At 36.4% G+C, this 17,053-nt stretch overlaps 1 protein-coding gene across 5 annotated transcripts; it reads left to right on the plus strand.

Moving 5' to 3' along the window:
• Positions 1–57: 57 nt before the first annotated feature.
• Positions 58–16,789, plus strand: LOC121870378 (queuine tRNA-ribosyltransferase catalytic subunit 1-like). Of its 5 annotated transcripts, none has more exons than XM_042372185.1 (10): positions 58–150; positions 3,717–3,917; positions 4,933–5,022; positions 6,912–7,065; positions 7,514–7,649; positions 10,638–10,799; positions 11,258–11,426; positions 15,051–15,245; positions 15,745–15,893; positions 16,053–16,789. In XM_042372185.1, exons 2-10 carry the CDS (start codon positions 3,726–3,728, stop codon positions 16,627–16,629), a joined length of 1,824 nt encoding a protein of 607 aa, XP_042228119.1. In that variant the 5' UTR covers positions 58–150; positions 3,717–3,725; the 3' UTR covers positions 16,630–16,789. The 5 variants fall into 5 exon arrangements, with proteins under 5 accessions (XP_042228119.1, XP_042228120.1, XP_042228121.1 ...); XM_042372186.1 differs by having other exon boundaries at positions 81–145; XM_042372187.1 differs by having other exon boundaries at positions 113–128.
• Positions 16,790–17,053: the final 264 nt, after the last annotated feature.

The following is a 17,053-nucleotide window of genomic DNA, read 5'->3' on the forward strand; positions in this document are numbered from 1 at the left end:
CGGTGAGTTAATTGTAATAACCCAACAACCAACTATAAATAACCCTGTAGTCGCTTTGTCTAATGACGTCACATGTAAACAGAGTGTTGATTACAAGTTACAACTCGTGCAATGAACAACTGTTACCTGTGAGGATAATAAATAGGTCAGGTAATACTTGATGAGAGTTGTTAGGCCTTACCATCTGCCTTAACAACATAAGAATGGAGGAAACTGCAGCGGGCCTATTCGCCCATACTAGGCAGCCCCATTGGTAAATTTTTACAAGTTGTCCATAATGGTTTTGGACATGAAACTTACACGTTTTTCCTATGGGTTTTGATGTGTCTGTGAACGATTCTGACCTTCATTTCTGTCGCAAATGACTCGTTTATGAGTTTGACAATCTTGGGGGGACCCATGGGAAATCTGGGTTTTTGGGTGGGGGTAGAGCAAAAACGAGTGACATAATATATAAATGACCAAAGTTGGCTCGGCTTTTCTGTTCTGATACCCGAAAAGTAAAAAAGAGTCAAACCTAACCTAACCTCGGAGACGTTACTAAAAAAACTTTTGGTATTATTTTACTTTCGGACAGCGCCCCCGAAAGTTATAAACTACCGAAACATTTAAATCTCGTTATTCTGAGCATTTTGAACCCCATATATACATGGCGGAAATGGATAATAGTGACACAATTGAATTTAATTGATTTTAAGTAGTTTTCAGTCTTCGTCTGTGAGGAGGAGTTATCGGTGCATTACGCATGCAGAATATTGACTGACGTCATCCAGTCATAACCAATGAGATATCGATATCTTCACGCAAATTTGTTTCAATCAATCACATTGGATTTTTTTCAAAGGAAGCTATAGTTTAGTTTAACAAACTTATTGACAAAGCTTGGAGTACAGTTTGCCTATTCTGGGTAATTTCATTGACCAGTCTCACAATGGCCATGGTAGAGGTTGGTTGTCGTCTGTGCTCCTACGATTATTTTAAGTTTATTACCGAGTTTTACGAGAGGGACGATCATTCTATCCAATTCTTACGTATCCCTGGTCCATCCACTTCTAACTAAGGTATTGTACTTTTGGACATGGCGCACCCCAAAGTTTTTAACTACTGAAACATTTAGGTTAGTTTAAGCTAGGCTTACCAGGGGTCCGGGTGATGGAGCCCCCGGCTAGGGGTCAGGTTAGGCCTACTGGGGGTTCGGAGGCGGAGCCCCTGGCTAGGAGCTAGGTTAGGTTTTGTGAGGTTAGATGAATCGTTTTTGGTTTTCTCCCCCACCAAAAAAAAAAAAAATTTCCCAGGCTCTCCCCCATTATTGTTAGGGTGGGGAGCAAAAACTATCAATTTCTGCCAAAAATGAAGGTCAGATTCATTTAAAACACATCACAATACACTGGAAAAACATATTGGTCAACCCCTAGGGACTCATGTCCTAAAGTAAAAATTTACCAAACTTTTTAGAAATGAAGATATATACTGTAGAACTGGACCCAAACATATTAAGGGACATTATGGGCAACTTGCAAAAAAATATTGCCTCGTTTACACCCAACCCCTATCGCTCATATATCCAAAAAACCTATATTTGAAGCTACCCAGCATGTTCGAGTTAATGGAGAAGTTCGGTAACTTGTTCCACTCGCCCACTACTCTATTTCCAACCCAGTGTTTACCTATCTCGCTCCTAAATTTAAATTTGTTTAATTTTAAACCATTGCTACGAGTTCACTCCTGGTTTGATTATTAAGTACCTTTGTTACAACACCTTTGTTTAACCCTGACTTCCATTTATACACCTCGATCATATTGCCCCTCACTCTACGTCTCTTGAGTGAGTGCAAATTAAGATGTTTGAATCTGTGTCTGTACTCAAGGTTCTTAATGCCCAGAATTAGTCTTCTAATCCTCCTCTTAATGTTTTCAAGGGATTTTATGTCCATTCTGTAGTACGGTGACCAGAACTGAACGCTTAATCCAAGCGATGTCTCACAAGTGCAAGATATAGTTTTTAAGATAACCTCACTAGTCCTGCAACTAACACTCCTTTGTATGACCCCAAGTGCTTTGTTAGCCTTGTTTCAAGAAAATATGCATTGTTGTCTTGGTTTAAGATTCCTACTTATCATTACTCCTAAATCTTTCTTGCAGTCGGATTTCTCTATAACAATATTGTTCATCTGATATCTATTTTCTCTGTTTACCTCTCTTAGACTAAGTACTTTACATTTGTCCACTGTGAGCTCTTTCAAGATTAGACTTGTCAAAACTGGTAGAGGTATGGATACATTCTAGAGTCAGTACATGCCCAGTACTTGCTAACATTACGTAACAGAGACATGACCCACCACCCAAGCGGCTAACAAGCCGATCATTGGCACAGAACCTGACCGAAACTAACCAAACCTACCTAACTACCTAATTGGAGGCTCTGCCCTCAGACCCTACTGCATATTAAACAGAAAGAAGTTACTTTGATATCTGGTACAAATGAAAGCAACTTTCTTGTAGTGGCATGGTGTAATTTTACTCTCTTTTTTTTTGGGGGGGGGATGTAAGTCAATTGGTTGTTGCACTGAAACACATATTTTATCTTCACATTTGAACACTTGCATTCCCTGTGACACGCCGCCATTGCTTGTAAATGTTTACAAAGACCAGATTCATAATTTACTAGTTAAAAAACAGACGACAACTTGCTGTACCACAAGAGAATATTCAGCGTAATATTTATGGTAAAAAAATTATTTCATGTGCAAAGTACGTACAGACATGAAATTACTACCTTATGATCAGTTTTTTGCCACTTTTTACTCCATAATTTCCCTCAACTTTTATGCCCTGCTCACTACTTGATCATATACTGTATAGGGGAAAACGAAAAAATAAATAAAAAATTAAAAGAAAAAGTTGTATAATTTTTATTATACTTACTATCATCCAAAGAACACCTGTGGAAAATATGCAAGAATTCTATAAACTCCTTCGGTTAGGAAGTTACATAAGGGTAGGTCAGGTTCAGTTAAAGTTACGTGCATAGTTGTTTCCATTTTTGTGGTTAATACCATGCAAATAACATCTTCAGAAAGTTTGGTGCAATACCGTGAAGACCTTCGGATGCTAACTGTCTTCACCTTTACCGAAATTGTTCCCCCACAAAAGATAAAACTTTTTCTTACCTCGAGGAACAATACATGCAGTACAGTACCTGTACTGTACATATACCAAGTAGCTACTTAATGTTTGGGTGAAGCTCAAGTTTAGGTTGGTTAACTTAGGTTAGGTAGGTTAGTTTGGTTCATTTTATGAACAATAAATTTTTTGATGTATCAGTATGTAATACAGGTACTTCAGAAATTTCCCAGTCTTGCCAAATGTCAACAACCATGTTAAATACAAGATTATCACACATTAAAAAATTGCTTACACTTTTGCATGAACCAACAGCTCGAGGATATTGCACCCCAGAAGATAAAGTGATTTCTTACCTCCTGAAAAGGTAAAAAAGTGGATGAAGAATACAAATCTCATGATAACTGTATCAGCTTTACAAGTTTTTCCCTCATGATGATTCATCTGGATGATCATCTGGAAAGGAATTATCCCAAGTGGGATGTAATGAACCGTACTTGCATGGGTTATAAGCGTAATAGTTCTAATGACAAGTTCAGCCAAATATCAATATTGTTAAGAATTCTTATACATATAAGGTCTTCTTCACTCAGTTTGGGAACATGGCTGCAGCAGCCTCTACTATATCTGGAACCTCAGCCATGGCTTCAGCAGCAGTAAGCAGTAGTAGTTCCAGCCCAGCATTGAGTTTCCGCATATTGTCTGAGTGTAGCAAGTCGAAGGCAAGAACAAGCCTCATGAAGTTACCTCATTACACTGTTGAACTACCAATGTTTATGCCAGTTGGGACCCAGGTGAGATGTAAAATAAAGTTTGCTGTTAATGAAATGAGAGTAATGCTCTGGAGCAGGGGTCCAGGTTACAGTACAGTAAACCTTTCCTATTCATGGGTTTGTGATTCGCGATTTTGACTATTCACGGTAAGTAGATGGTGACTAGCTTACGAGCCTGACCACAGCACAACGGGTCATCCCCACACACCCACAGCATCTCCTCTCACTCCTCTCCCTTTGTTTGCGCTCAACCAATACCTGCGACACAGCATCTCTTGTGTTGTACTGAAAACTTTATTGTTTCTGTGTGAAATGGCCCTTAAAAGACTGACTAGTGTTAGTGATCCTAATGGAGTGAAACATTTAAGCCTCAAAGCCAAGAGGAAACAACTACCAATCGGGAAAGAACCAACCGCTCGCCCAGCCAATTCGTTTCTCTCACCTACTCAGTCAGCTGCTGCCACTGCTCCACCACCCACCTCCCCACCCCACCACACGCCACCCCAGCATCTGCCTCCCCATCACCCACCTCCCCCCACACGCCTCTCCACCAACCACCACTGCATCAACCTCTTCCAACAGTGATCCTAATTATCTCCCTATGCTTCCGTAACAAGATTTCATTCTACTGTACAGTACACTTCATCAAGCTCGAAACTTTCACATAAGAAGGAGAGTAATACTGGTGACTTAAGTTTCTCATACACAGTATATAGGTATGCAGTACAGTATTGCACTAAGGAAGTATTGCACAGTATAAGTTGCTATTCATGGTTTTGCCAATTTGTGCCATTCCTTGGTACCTAACCCTTGCAAATAGCAAGAGTTTACTGTATACAGTATTCTTTCTGAAAAAAATAAATTATCCTCTGAAAATTTGCTTCTAAAGTTACTAATTAACCCAGACCCCTGACCCAGAGTACAGTACAGTATTACCAAAGTGAGGTTAGTCACAGTTACATAACGTGTCCTTAGCATTTGCTATATCTTTTTACAACTGAAGAGGCAGATGAAACACAAGAGTTGTTTTCCACAGGGCACAATGAAAGGTCTTCTGCCAGGACAAGTGAAAGATGCCAAGGCTCAAATCATCCTGGGAAACACATACCACCTGGGTACTCGTCCGGTAGGTTTTGTGATTGTTGCATCAAAGACGCTTTTTGGTCTTATTGGAGAAGTTAACTGGAACTTTTTTGTGTGCAGTACAATACAGTACCTGTATTTGTAAACTGTGTAATGCTACAGTTTTTAGATGGAAGAGATCAAGGTTGTCATGAGTGAACTAACATGAAGTGTTATGTAGCAATGTGTTGGTGAAAGATTCTGTTAATTGTGCATGTATGCATGCATGTGTGTGTGAATGCATGTATGTAAGTGGATGTGTGTGTGTGTGTGTGTGTTGAGAATATGATCAGTTGTGTAGATTTTTTTATTGTGTTTAGCCTTGTTTTAATCTACAGTATATATATATATATATATATATATATATATATATATATATATATATATATATATATATATATATATATATATATATATATATATATATATATATATATATATATATATATATACTGATAACCACAAGGAAAGAAGAAAACACGAAGTTCCCAAGCGCTTTCGTGTAATTCACATCTTCAGGGGTGAGTACAGACTAAAGAGAAATACAAAACAAGGTGTATATATACAGAGGAGGGTGAGACCAGGTCCACAATGGTGTATACATGTATGTATACCTAATACCTACAGTGATTTACTTGCATATATATATATATATATATATATATATATATATATATATATATATATATATATATATATATATATATATATATATATATATATATATATATATATACTTCATTTTTAGTCCATATAACACGCGGACTTTGAACATATAATCAACGACCTCACCAGCAAGGAATCGAACCCTCGACCTACTGGGTGTGACTAGGGAACGCTTACCGGCTAGGCCACAAGGACACTAAAAGCAGTTCTAGACTCTGTTATATTTCACACAAAGCCTGTTCATCGAGCTGATGGCGCCGTGAACCTCATTGGGAAACTGCCCGTGCCTCTTATGTGGTGTCAGTAGCATTTTACCGAATCCAGCTGGTATGAAACGCGAGGTACATATATATACTTCATTTTTAGTCCATATAACACGCGGACTTTGATTTTATATATATATATATATATATATATATATATATATATATATATATATATATATATATATATATATATATATATATATATATATATATATATATTACCTCACACCCCATATTTTCTCTTTCCTTTCATTAAGGTCGTGTATCCTTGATCCATTCCCAACAATATGAGAGGATTAACCCTTAGGCCCAGGGTGACGTTCCAGAATGTCCAACCAGCGCACCCTGGGTGACATTCCAAAACGTCTGGCTATTTTCCCGCCTATTTTTTATTTTTATTATTTTGTATTTTATTTTTTTATTTTTATTTTTTATTTATTTATTTATTTTTTTTTTTGGGAAAAGTTTATTTTTTCTTGATTTATCCCGCACGGAGGTATTACCAGCAGCACCCTAACCCTGGGCTTAAGGGTTAAAGTCAATTGATGGATACTTGTAGTCAAGTATGGTTGCTGTATCCTTGCTTGTTCTTAGTCACGCTGTCTTCATTGTGAGTAGATGACTTAAAATGTACAGTACTGGATATCAGTTGTTATAAGACCTACAGGAGTGTGAAACATGGCAGCGAGAAGATATGGTTGTGAAGGATGATTACAACACCCAGCTGAGGCATTTTAACATTTTTACAGCTTCACCTTTATCATTTATATTTTTCTCCCCCAATCAGTGAAGTTGGGAAATATGGAAATGGGTTTGTTATTCGGTCCATCCATCCACCTGTTCATAGAAGTTTTATTTTATACAACAATGTTGTGGTTAGTGCGACAACATGCTGTTCAATTGGCTTGAAAAAGAAAAGGATAGTTAGTGCTGTTGAGTAAACCTTGTTATACTCTTACAGGGGAAGGATCTTCTAAATGATATTGGTGGTCTTCACAAGTTCATGCAGTGGGACAGAGCTCTGTTGACAGACTCTGGAGGCTTCCAGATGGTCTCCCTCTTAGATCTGGCTGAAATCACTGAAGAAGGTGTCAAATTTAAATCTCCATATGATGGTTAGTATTTTAGGATCTTATGAAGAGTGGAACCCTTAGCTTATTTTACCAGATGATTAAACACCATCATGCAACCTAGAGGGTTAGGTTAAATTTTATTAGTTTAAGTTAGGTTATATTAGGTTAAGTTTGGTTGCCTTCCACATGTTAAATGGACAAATTATGAAAAAAATACAATTACTGTACTGTACAGGTCGTCAGGTTCAATCTCTTACATACGATCTTTCTTGTCATATTTTAAATGACATTTCTGAAAATTGGGATTTTTGTGTGGAATAGTTTGTTGAGCAGGAATATAGTTGCTGCTCCATAATGAGATATTTTTGTCTTAAGGAATTCAGTGTTGTAATAGAAACATATTGATGTAACTTAAGTGGGTTACCTTCATTTATGCCAAGTGTTAATACCTGTATACTGTATTAATTTCTACTATATACTGTACTGGTAGGATCAGAATGTATGTTGACACCGGAGGAAAGTATAAACATACAAAATGCAATTGGAGCGGACATCATGATGCAGCTTGATGATGTGGTGGACGTGAGGGAGAAGGAATACGAACGATTCAAGACGGCAACATACAGGTACAGGCTAGCACCTGTCATTCATTTACAGCTGAAGCGCCAAATTTAAAAAGCTGAGAAAAACGCGCTTAAAGTTTTTTGAAGCTCAAACAACCATAACTTTGTTGTTTTTTAAGCTAGAGGGTTATTTTTTTTTATCTTGCAGCTCAATCCCTCTCCTAGCAAACTGTAAAAACTGGAAGTTAGTTCTGTGAATAGTTATTATTTTATCGTGAGTTGAATGAGAATAACTACCCGTGATGTACAGTTGTTTGATCTTCAAACCAACAATAATAGTGTTTTTCTGCAAAATTTTATTTTGATTGTGGCCTAATACTGTAAAACAAGCTAATGATCACCAAAAACAGTACTCGTCTTCCCCTAAAAAAAAAATAATAATAAAAAACTCATTTGCCTATCAGTATTTATCTTTCCATCCCTATTATTAGCCAAAGATTTATAATATTGTTAAGTATGTTACTGTGTAATAATAAGGAAACACCACTACACTCATCCCTCCACCATTAACGTTTCCCCTCCCCCCTTCCCAACGTACTTAACATACGAATACAAAGGCGGAGAAAGTTTGCATAATTTTTGGTAAAAAACAATATTATGACAATAGTATTACAATCTTACTTTGTTAATTTCCTTCATTTTATTATCCCTGAAGATGATAGCAACTTGAAGTTACGTAAATCCTGAGGAGTGCGTATAACTTTAATGGCCTCGTCATAATCAATCACGTACTGATCAAAGTCTTTCTCTGCACTCTCTAAAAATCGTCACACAGATTCTTCATCAACTAATTATTGATGCCAGCAACAGTTCAGTTCCATTATAAGACTGAGTTATGGGCTCACTTTCATCACTATCAAGGTCAATACATGTCTCGTCACTGTCCACTTCTACCTCCTCACAGTCTGTATGTTCTTTTTGTGATACATTGGTGTCACTGTTTGTTTACCATTAGACTCACTTTGATTTTCATCTTCACTTTCATTGACATTATTGCAGTCAGCGCATGTCACATAACTCTGTCCCGGATCACAGTGCAAAAGGGTCTTGGGATGCATAGCAGTCACTTTTTGTATTATGAGTATACTCAGTTTCATCTATTTCAAACTCACTTTCACTGTCATTATCATCGTCAATGCATGCCACATTGTCTTTTAACTCGTCATAGTCGGCAAAAAGATCTTTGAATGCTTTGTAGCACACTAAAAAGTAATTCTGTTGATTCAAAGTGTTATTGTCATTATGATAATCACTTTCATCATGCTGTGAGTCACTTTCATTGTTGACAGGTAAATCATTAGTCTCTAAAAAGATCTTCCGATGGTTCATAACGTGATGGATGTTTTTTTCTGCAATCATGCACGTCACCTGCACCACCAAACAGTGGCACTTGTATCACCATAATCAACACTAAATTCACCACCAAAATCACTATCACCAAGCATTACTGGGGTGTCCACGTGAGCACTGGTGTCAAACCCACGCTCAGGAATAATGGGCTCCTGAACCCACAACAGAAGGCCTGGCCTCACTCGAATTTTGCTCTAATATTGGGCAGATATTGCACAGCACATCTCACCCGTGGGACACGAATAACGTCAATGTTACGCCGAAAAGTTATCAAAAATAGCAGTAGAACGTACACTTAACCTTCTGATGCTAAAATACGCGCCAAAACTAAGGAGGAGGCAGCATCTGGGCGCTCGGATTGGCCAAGGAGCTGTAACGTAGCAAGGGGAAATCCATTGTGATTGGCTGCCTCAGGGGTTATGGTCCAAGGGAGGCGTGCTGTCGTTGGCTCACGCTTCTCTCGCTCTGAACGGGACATTGCCATTTTCTGGAACTGAGCGCACAGCCAGATACGTAGCTCCTGGCCTGAGGCAAAATCACACCTTATTTTTGAAGGACTTTTTACCATATTTCTATTCTAGCTAGAGGGTTACATCCAATGCCAACATGTAGAGGAAGGGTGAAAATAGTGATATCCATCAAAAAAAGCATTTTGGCCAGGTGTCGCTTCACCCCCTTCTGATGCTGAGCGTCTCATATATACAATATATTTGAAATAGCATTACTGTACAGTGGTCCCTTGATTAACGAACACAATTGGTTCCACAGAGTCGGTTGCTAACCGAAAATTTTGTTAACTGAATCTATTATTTCAATGGGATACAGGTATTGGGTAATTGGTTCCAACTCGCAGAAAAAGTATACAGTACATACAAAGTACTGTATACCGGTAATAGAATTGACGAAACATTAAATATAAACTAAATACAGTACTGTACTGTACAGTATACCGTACAATAATAAATAAAAAAACAATTGAATACTGTATTTTAACTTACTTTGAGGTGTATATGTTGTATTCCTGGCAACTTTGTTTACATATCAAACAGCTGATTGTAGAGGCAGTCGATGATGACATGCCATATTCTTTACAGAGTGCATTGGTTCTAATGCCTTCTTCATGTTTCATAATAATTTCTGCATTGTATATTATCAATATGTTAACTTAATTTCAGAATGACCAATAATTTTAATGTAAAAATGTTCAAGAGACCAACAAACTCGATGTTCACTACACTGTAAACAAAGTTAAACTGAGAAGCGTTGGTTGGTGATTCGATCAGCTGAAGGGCATACAAAAACTGTTCCCTGTGCTCTATATATTACCAATATATTAACTAAATTTCAGAATGACCAATAATTTTAATATAAAAAATGCAAAAATATTCAAGAGCACAACTTTCTTGATATTTACTTCACTGGAACGAATGTAAACATAGAACCAATTACTGTATTGGCAGACTAGCTGATCAGCTGATGCGCACAATAAAGCGTGTTTCTCGTAAGGCTGTTGATAATCAAAGTTTTGTTCGTTAATGGAACTGAAAATCCTTATGGCAGCTAATTCGTTAACCGAAATTTCGTTAATTGAACCGTTCGTTAATCGAGGGACCACTGTATTCTGTTTTATTTTATTTTCAGAACCACTCGTTGGCTTGATCGCTGCATGAAGGCTAATAAAAATCCTGATCGACAAAACTTGTTTCCAATCATCCAGGGAGGACTCTTTCCAGACCTTCGAAAGATCTCACTCGAACAACTGATTGCTCGAGATGCTCCAGGCTATGCCATTGGAGGCCTCAGGTACAGAGACTGTGATTATGAGCATAAAGGTATAGTAGGGTTATTTTCTTGGATGATAATAATGATGTACAGGAGTTGTTGCATGAAGTGATGAGGATTCATATGTTAATTATTTTATTGTATTGTTTTCTCTCTAAATTACAGGTTAAAAAAAATAAGTAGAAAATTATATACTGTATTCACATTATCTGCAATCCTTAAGTGTATGCTGATAGTTTCAGAACTCTGCCCAAAAATAAAGATATACAGGCATGGAAAACTGCTGTAAAACATTGATTATGGTGATGACGATCCTTAATAAGTTTGCCCTGAACTACTTTATCCCAATATACTCATTACTGTAATATAGCAAGGTTTACATTAGGTAGTGGTAGTACTGTATAGTATATAAAGTGAAGCCTTTGTCACTATAGTAAGTCACAATTCTTAAAAAAAAAAAATTTCACTTTTCTTTTCAGCGGAGGAGAAGAGAAGGACAAATTCTGGCCGACAGTTCACCTGTGTACAGATCATCTTCCAAAGAATAAACCTCGGTACTGTATGGGTGTTGGGTTTGCTGTGGATCTTGTTGTGTGCTGTGCTCTCGGAGTTGACATGTTTGACTGTGTTTTTCCCACCCGAACTGCTGTAAGTTTATTATTGTTTTTTTTAAAAGAACAAATTGAAGGAAATACAGTACAGGTACAATAATGTGATTAATATTGTAGCATCGCCAGGATTTGTTCTCTGGCAATGAAATTAATGTTTGTTAAAATATTAATTGTAGAGCTGGATATTGTTGAGAACTAATTTTTTATCAGGATAATTTTGAATATTTATAACATTTTGTATGGTACTTTGTTCCATTAAAATGGATATAGTATTGCATAAATCAAGGTTAAAAAAAATGGATTCCACGTTTGTCCACAACCAGAGACATTCATCTCCCCTTTCTGAAACATGTGTTAAGCTGCTCACCCTGATGCTCTGGTGGCAGTTGTCAAGGTAAAGATAGATAGATACCTGTCAAACCTCTTTTATCATGTTTTCTCTTACAGGTACCGTACATACAGTATTCTAAATGTGTTATAATTATTTCAAGGGTCATTACCCCAGTCATTCACACTGTAATTACTCAAATTAAATTTTTTTAAACCCAGATCCTTGACCAGTAAGTCTTATACAGGTTTTACCTCTCTAGTCCGGCAACCTTGGGACCTGACCGGTGTCGGACCATGGAAATTGTCGGACCATGGAAATTCACCCTTTTCCTGGATAGATAGTGACTTGTGCTTATGCCTGGAAGCACTAGCACCACTTTCTCTGCGTCATGGTCTCTTTGAAGACATATTGAAGGGTTAAATGTCGTATAGTAGCTTCTCAAATTTCGCGAGTTTTTATTTCTTAACGTATTTTATTGGAACACAAAAAAATAAATAAATAAAAATTTTGACGGCGGAAACTTGAATTTCGACGGGTTTGAATGGCCCGCCAACGTGCAGACGACGTGCATAATCGTGTAAACAGCGTCATTTCTCTTATGTACAAAAGATTCATTATTGTTTATTACTGAATGTCTTTTTTATTGAATTAATGTTTATGTGTGCAAAATGAGCAATACAATTCATTAATAATACGTAGAATATTAAAACACACGAGGAAATGACACAGCATTGTTTTCGTTGATTACAAAACCAGTGACTGACTGGTTCTACATATAAAACTGAAGAAAATAAGACCTTGGTTGTAGCTGTAGTAAAATTAATGTGGTTGTTTTAAGTAATGTTATTTAATGTTAATAAATGGAACAATAGAAGTAGCTAACGATAATGGTAAAGAAAAAGAGAGATCGCATATGTAAGTGCGCATGCGCACACGTGAAAACATATCGTCATTACTTTACATAAGAATATGAAAGCAACACTTATTTACTGTTCATATATATTTTAATTAATGTTTCTGAATTTGTTTTTATTGAATTAATGTACGTGTGTGCAAAATTAACAATACAATTTATTAATAATACGTGGAATATTAGAGGAGACGAGACGGCTGCCGGCATTGTTTATGTTAAAGCTTACGAAACCAGTGACTGATTGGTTCTACATATAAAACTGAAGAAAATAAGACCCTGAGTTTAGCTGTAGTAAAATTAATGTAAAAAATGAATATGGTTGCTTGAAGTACCTGTAATGTTATTTAATGTTAATAAATGGAACAATATAAGTAGCTAACCATTAATGGTAAAAAAAAAAGTGAGACTGCTCGTATGTAAGTGCGCACATGTGAAAATATATCGTCATTACTCTACATAAGAATATGAAAGCAACACTTATTTACTGCTCATATATATTGAAGGGTTAAATGTTGTACTCTGTATAGACAAGCAGAGAGAGAGAGCAGCCGAACTGCCGGATGTAAACAAACCTTAATTTCCCGCGGCTTTTTTTTTGTAAGGGGATTAGCCCACCCGGGCATAGGTCACTGACCCACATTGGGGCCTGAGGGGCAAAAATTTAATACTCCTGTAATAATAATAATAATTCAGATAAGTAAAAAGAAAAAAAAAAAGCTGCCTATCTACCTATTGGACAAACTAAAATCGTTCCGGACCACGGGAGTTTCCGGACCACAGAATGCCGGACTAGAGAGGTACAACCTGTAGTACATTTGATAGAAATCTGAGCTGAAATGCAAGGTACAGTAATAGGTTGAAGCATTTTTTGGGGACAGTAAGACTTTTTATTTGTAAAGTGAAAAGTAACATATTTAAATGGTAAAATCAGACTATATTTCTGGTAAAATGTATAAAAAAAAACATTACCGCATCAAAAACTTATAGGCATAGCGTAATTTGCATTTTAAATACCGTATACTAAACGATTCATAATAATTATTTCCGAGTCATTAGTTAACACTTAATTATTGGGATTTGAGGTTTTGAAGTTATATCCTTAACCATCATATTGAAGAGTACCTTTCTATAAAATATGATCAAAATCTAAATTTTTACCATTTATGCTGAAGTGCAAGGTCGGGCTTTGGGGGTGAGGAATTTTTTTCATGAAAGTGAAGAGTTATGTGTTATATGGTAAAGTTGGTGTACTGTATAATCATAGTACAGTAGGCACTCATATTTGGACACCTATTTAGACTGTAAAAACCTCGCAAAATTCAAATCGTCCAAATTTAAATACAACTTCCTATGGAGAAAATTCATTTGAGTCTGGTACTTTTGATGTTTGGCTAAATTTTGCCTTATTTACCCTACTTTTTTGGCAAATTACTACCTGTAACAAAGCAACATCCTAATAAACCAATGAAAATAACACAGATAAAATTAAATAAAAACTAAAAACAACACAGAAAAGTTTTCATGTTCTAAAGCTTCAGCTAGAGTTGAACCTGATGACTTGGCAACTTCGTCATCCGAGTAAAAACACACACACAACAACATTTACTGTCCTTATGTTTTCAACTTTACCACCACTTGTGGGTAGAATTTTTTTTTAAATTCAGAAACATTAAGTAAAATATATATGAACAGTAAATAAGTGTTGCTTTCATATTCTTATGTAGAGTAATGACGATATGTTTTCACATGTGCGCACTTACATACGCTCAGTCTCACTTTTTTCTTTATCATTAATGGTTAGTTACTTTTATTGTTCCATTTATTAACAGTAAACAACATTACTTAAAACATCCATATTATTTTTTTTCATTAATTTTACTACAGCTACAACCAGGGTCTTATTTTCTTCAGTTTTATATGCAGAACCAGCCAGTCACTGGTTTTATAAACATTAACGAAAACAATGCCGTCTCGTCTCCTGGTGTGTTTTAATATTCTACGTATTATTAATGAATTGTATTGTTCATTTTGCACACAAAACATTAATTCAATCAAAAAGACATTTAGTAATAAACAATAATGAATCTTTTGTACATAAGAAAAATGACACTGTTTACACAATTGTGCACGTCTGAACGTTGGCGGGCCACTCAAACCCGTCGAAATTTGAGTTTCTGTTGTTGAAATTTGAAATTGTGTAGTTTTTTTTTTTTCCAAATAAAAAACGTTGAATTAAAACCTCGCAAAATTTGAGAACCTTTCTGTAAGGCGTTTAAAAACTTTGTGTGAAAATTACATGTTTTGCGTACTATAACTGCCATTTTAAATATGTTCTGTACAGTAAAGTACAGTACAGTGCTCTGTGCTTACTTTCACTTTTTAGTTATTATATATCTTTGTGTTCTCGCCTTTTTCAGAGGTTTGGCTGTGCTCTCATCGACAATGGACAGATCAACCTCAAGGCTCGCGATTTTGCCACAGACTTTCGGCCCATTGATGAAAAGTGTGACTGTGAGACTTGCAAGAATTACACCCGTGCATACCTTCACACTATTGTCACTAAGGAGACGGTTGCCTGCCATCTTTTATCAATGCACAACATAGCATATCAGGTAAGTTTTTGTTATTATTACCTGTAGTGTGTGATAGATGAGGGAAGGGTGTAATTGACAAGTTTGGCTTCCACATTCAAACTTGCCTAACCCAGAGTTCTGTACTGCTCTCACTTTCTACTGTAATACAAAATACAATGTCAAGCTAGTCATGTAATCAATGACCAGTCCTCCTCTCCTCCTGTTCTACTTTTTCGTATCAGATGATCTGTCAGATAATTGTTTTCCTTTGTTCTACTGTATTAAATGTCTGTGTCAATAAAATGAGAGTGTATCACCTGAAAATTTGCCCCCTGGCTTACTGCCCCAGAAGATTAACTAAACAAATGGCAACCTAATGCCCTAGGTAGTGTTAGGTACATAGTTAATCTTCAGGTAAAATAATCTGGAGGGGGGAAAGGTCCGGGTACCAATCAATCTGAATGTTAAGAGTGTCCACTGTACATTAGTTCTTTCAGTGGTTTATTGTTCTGGTGCGACTTAATATTTTTTACTACAGATGAGGTTGATGAAGAATATTCGGGAGAGCATCAAGGAAGATCGTTTTGTTGACTTTGTTCAAGACTTCATGGCTTGTTACTACAAGGATCAGAGCTATCCACAATGGGTCATAGATGCCTTAGCTGCTGTCAACATTATACTGAAAAAATGAGTAGCTACTGTACTTATCTTTTATTCAGATTAATTGTAATACTGTATACATGAAATAATTTCCTTGCATGCTAGAGGCAAAGTTTAATGATATATGGAACTGTTATATTTTGAACTGTTCTTTGGATCTCTTGCATTTAAAGTTACAATGTTTACGAGTTCCAGCGTGAAAGAGAAGACTTCTGATATTTGGGACGACCAAGAGGATAGTGATGAGAAAATGGAGCACCTGCGTTCAGATTTTGGGAAACTCTACCTTACAGGTTATAGAAATGCTATCTTAGAAGACTTTGAAGAAGAGGAAGCTTCAGGAAGACTGGAAGGTTTTAAGAGAGGTTTTCAATCCCAGGCTGAAGTGAATCCCACAGTTATATTGTCTAGGTTGGATGGTTTACTACTTGGTTGTTTAGTGAAGTGCAAGAGCAGTCTAAGTGATGACCAGAGAACAGAAATTAATCTAATACAGAGAGAGATAAAGCAGTTACTTGCTTTTTATTTTGAACCAAGTAAAGCCATTCTTGTTAAAGTTTTGCAAGTTAATACAAACAGTGAAACAGTACACGAGAGTTGTTCAGAGAGTATGCCGAGTGATGACCCCACATCAAGAAAAAGTGACTGTAACTTAACACAAGGAAACATGACAGAAACATGTCTAAAGGGTATACTGGCTAGAACCAGAACCTTTTGTGATAGTGTAGGATGGAAGGTTCCTGACTTTGTTATGGATAATTAGCCCTAAATTGTCTCAACAGGATTCAAACACTTTTATCTATGCCAGTGGAGATGACCAAAATGATTGTACAAGCTGGAAGAATAAACTGATTATTTATTGTGTAATATAAAACAAAATTATATTGTCTGTGATTATATAAATAATAATGTTTTGGTTTTAATGCTTGTGTTATTTGAATTTCCCACCATAGCAGAATGTATTAAGTGTATTGCAGTAAGTTTTTCTTGTGAATTTTGATCAGAAGCAGATCTGAAATTTTATGTGGATTGCTTATCATATTCTTGAAGACTCAAACTGTTTACTGATGAAGAACCTGTCATGTCTTACCTGAAGCTCCAAGAGAGAGTCCCACTACCTGTATCTCTTATCAATATAATGACTGGTCAATATCAGGGTGTGTTATGGTACATGTTTCTTAGAATGT

This window comes from Homarus americanus, unplaced genomic scaffold (genome assembly GCF_018991925.1).
Source record: "Homarus americanus isolate GMGI-L3 unplaced genomic scaffold, GMGI_Hamer_2.0 scaffold40856, whole genome shotgun sequence".
Classification (NCBI taxonomy): Eukaryota; Metazoa; Arthropoda; class Malacostraca; order Decapoda; family Nephropidae; genus Homarus; species Homarus americanus.

What these genes read in the sequence shown, in the direction of transcription:
- LOC121870378 (XM_042372185.1), top strand. Translation starts at nt 3,726, where the DNA reads ATGGCTGCAGCAGCCTCTACTATATCTGGAACCTCAGCCATGGCTTCA. An exon ending in ACCACCTGGGTACTCGTCCG is followed by an intron (nt 5,023 to 6,911) that starts GTAGGTTTTGTG and finishes ATACTCTTACAG; the next exon opens with GGGAAGGATCTTCTAAATGA. An exon ending in TTTTTCCCACCCGAACTGCT is followed by an intron (nt 11,427 to 15,050) that starts GTAAGTTTATTA and finishes CGCCTTTTTCAG; the next exon opens with AGGTTTGGCTGTGCTCTCAT.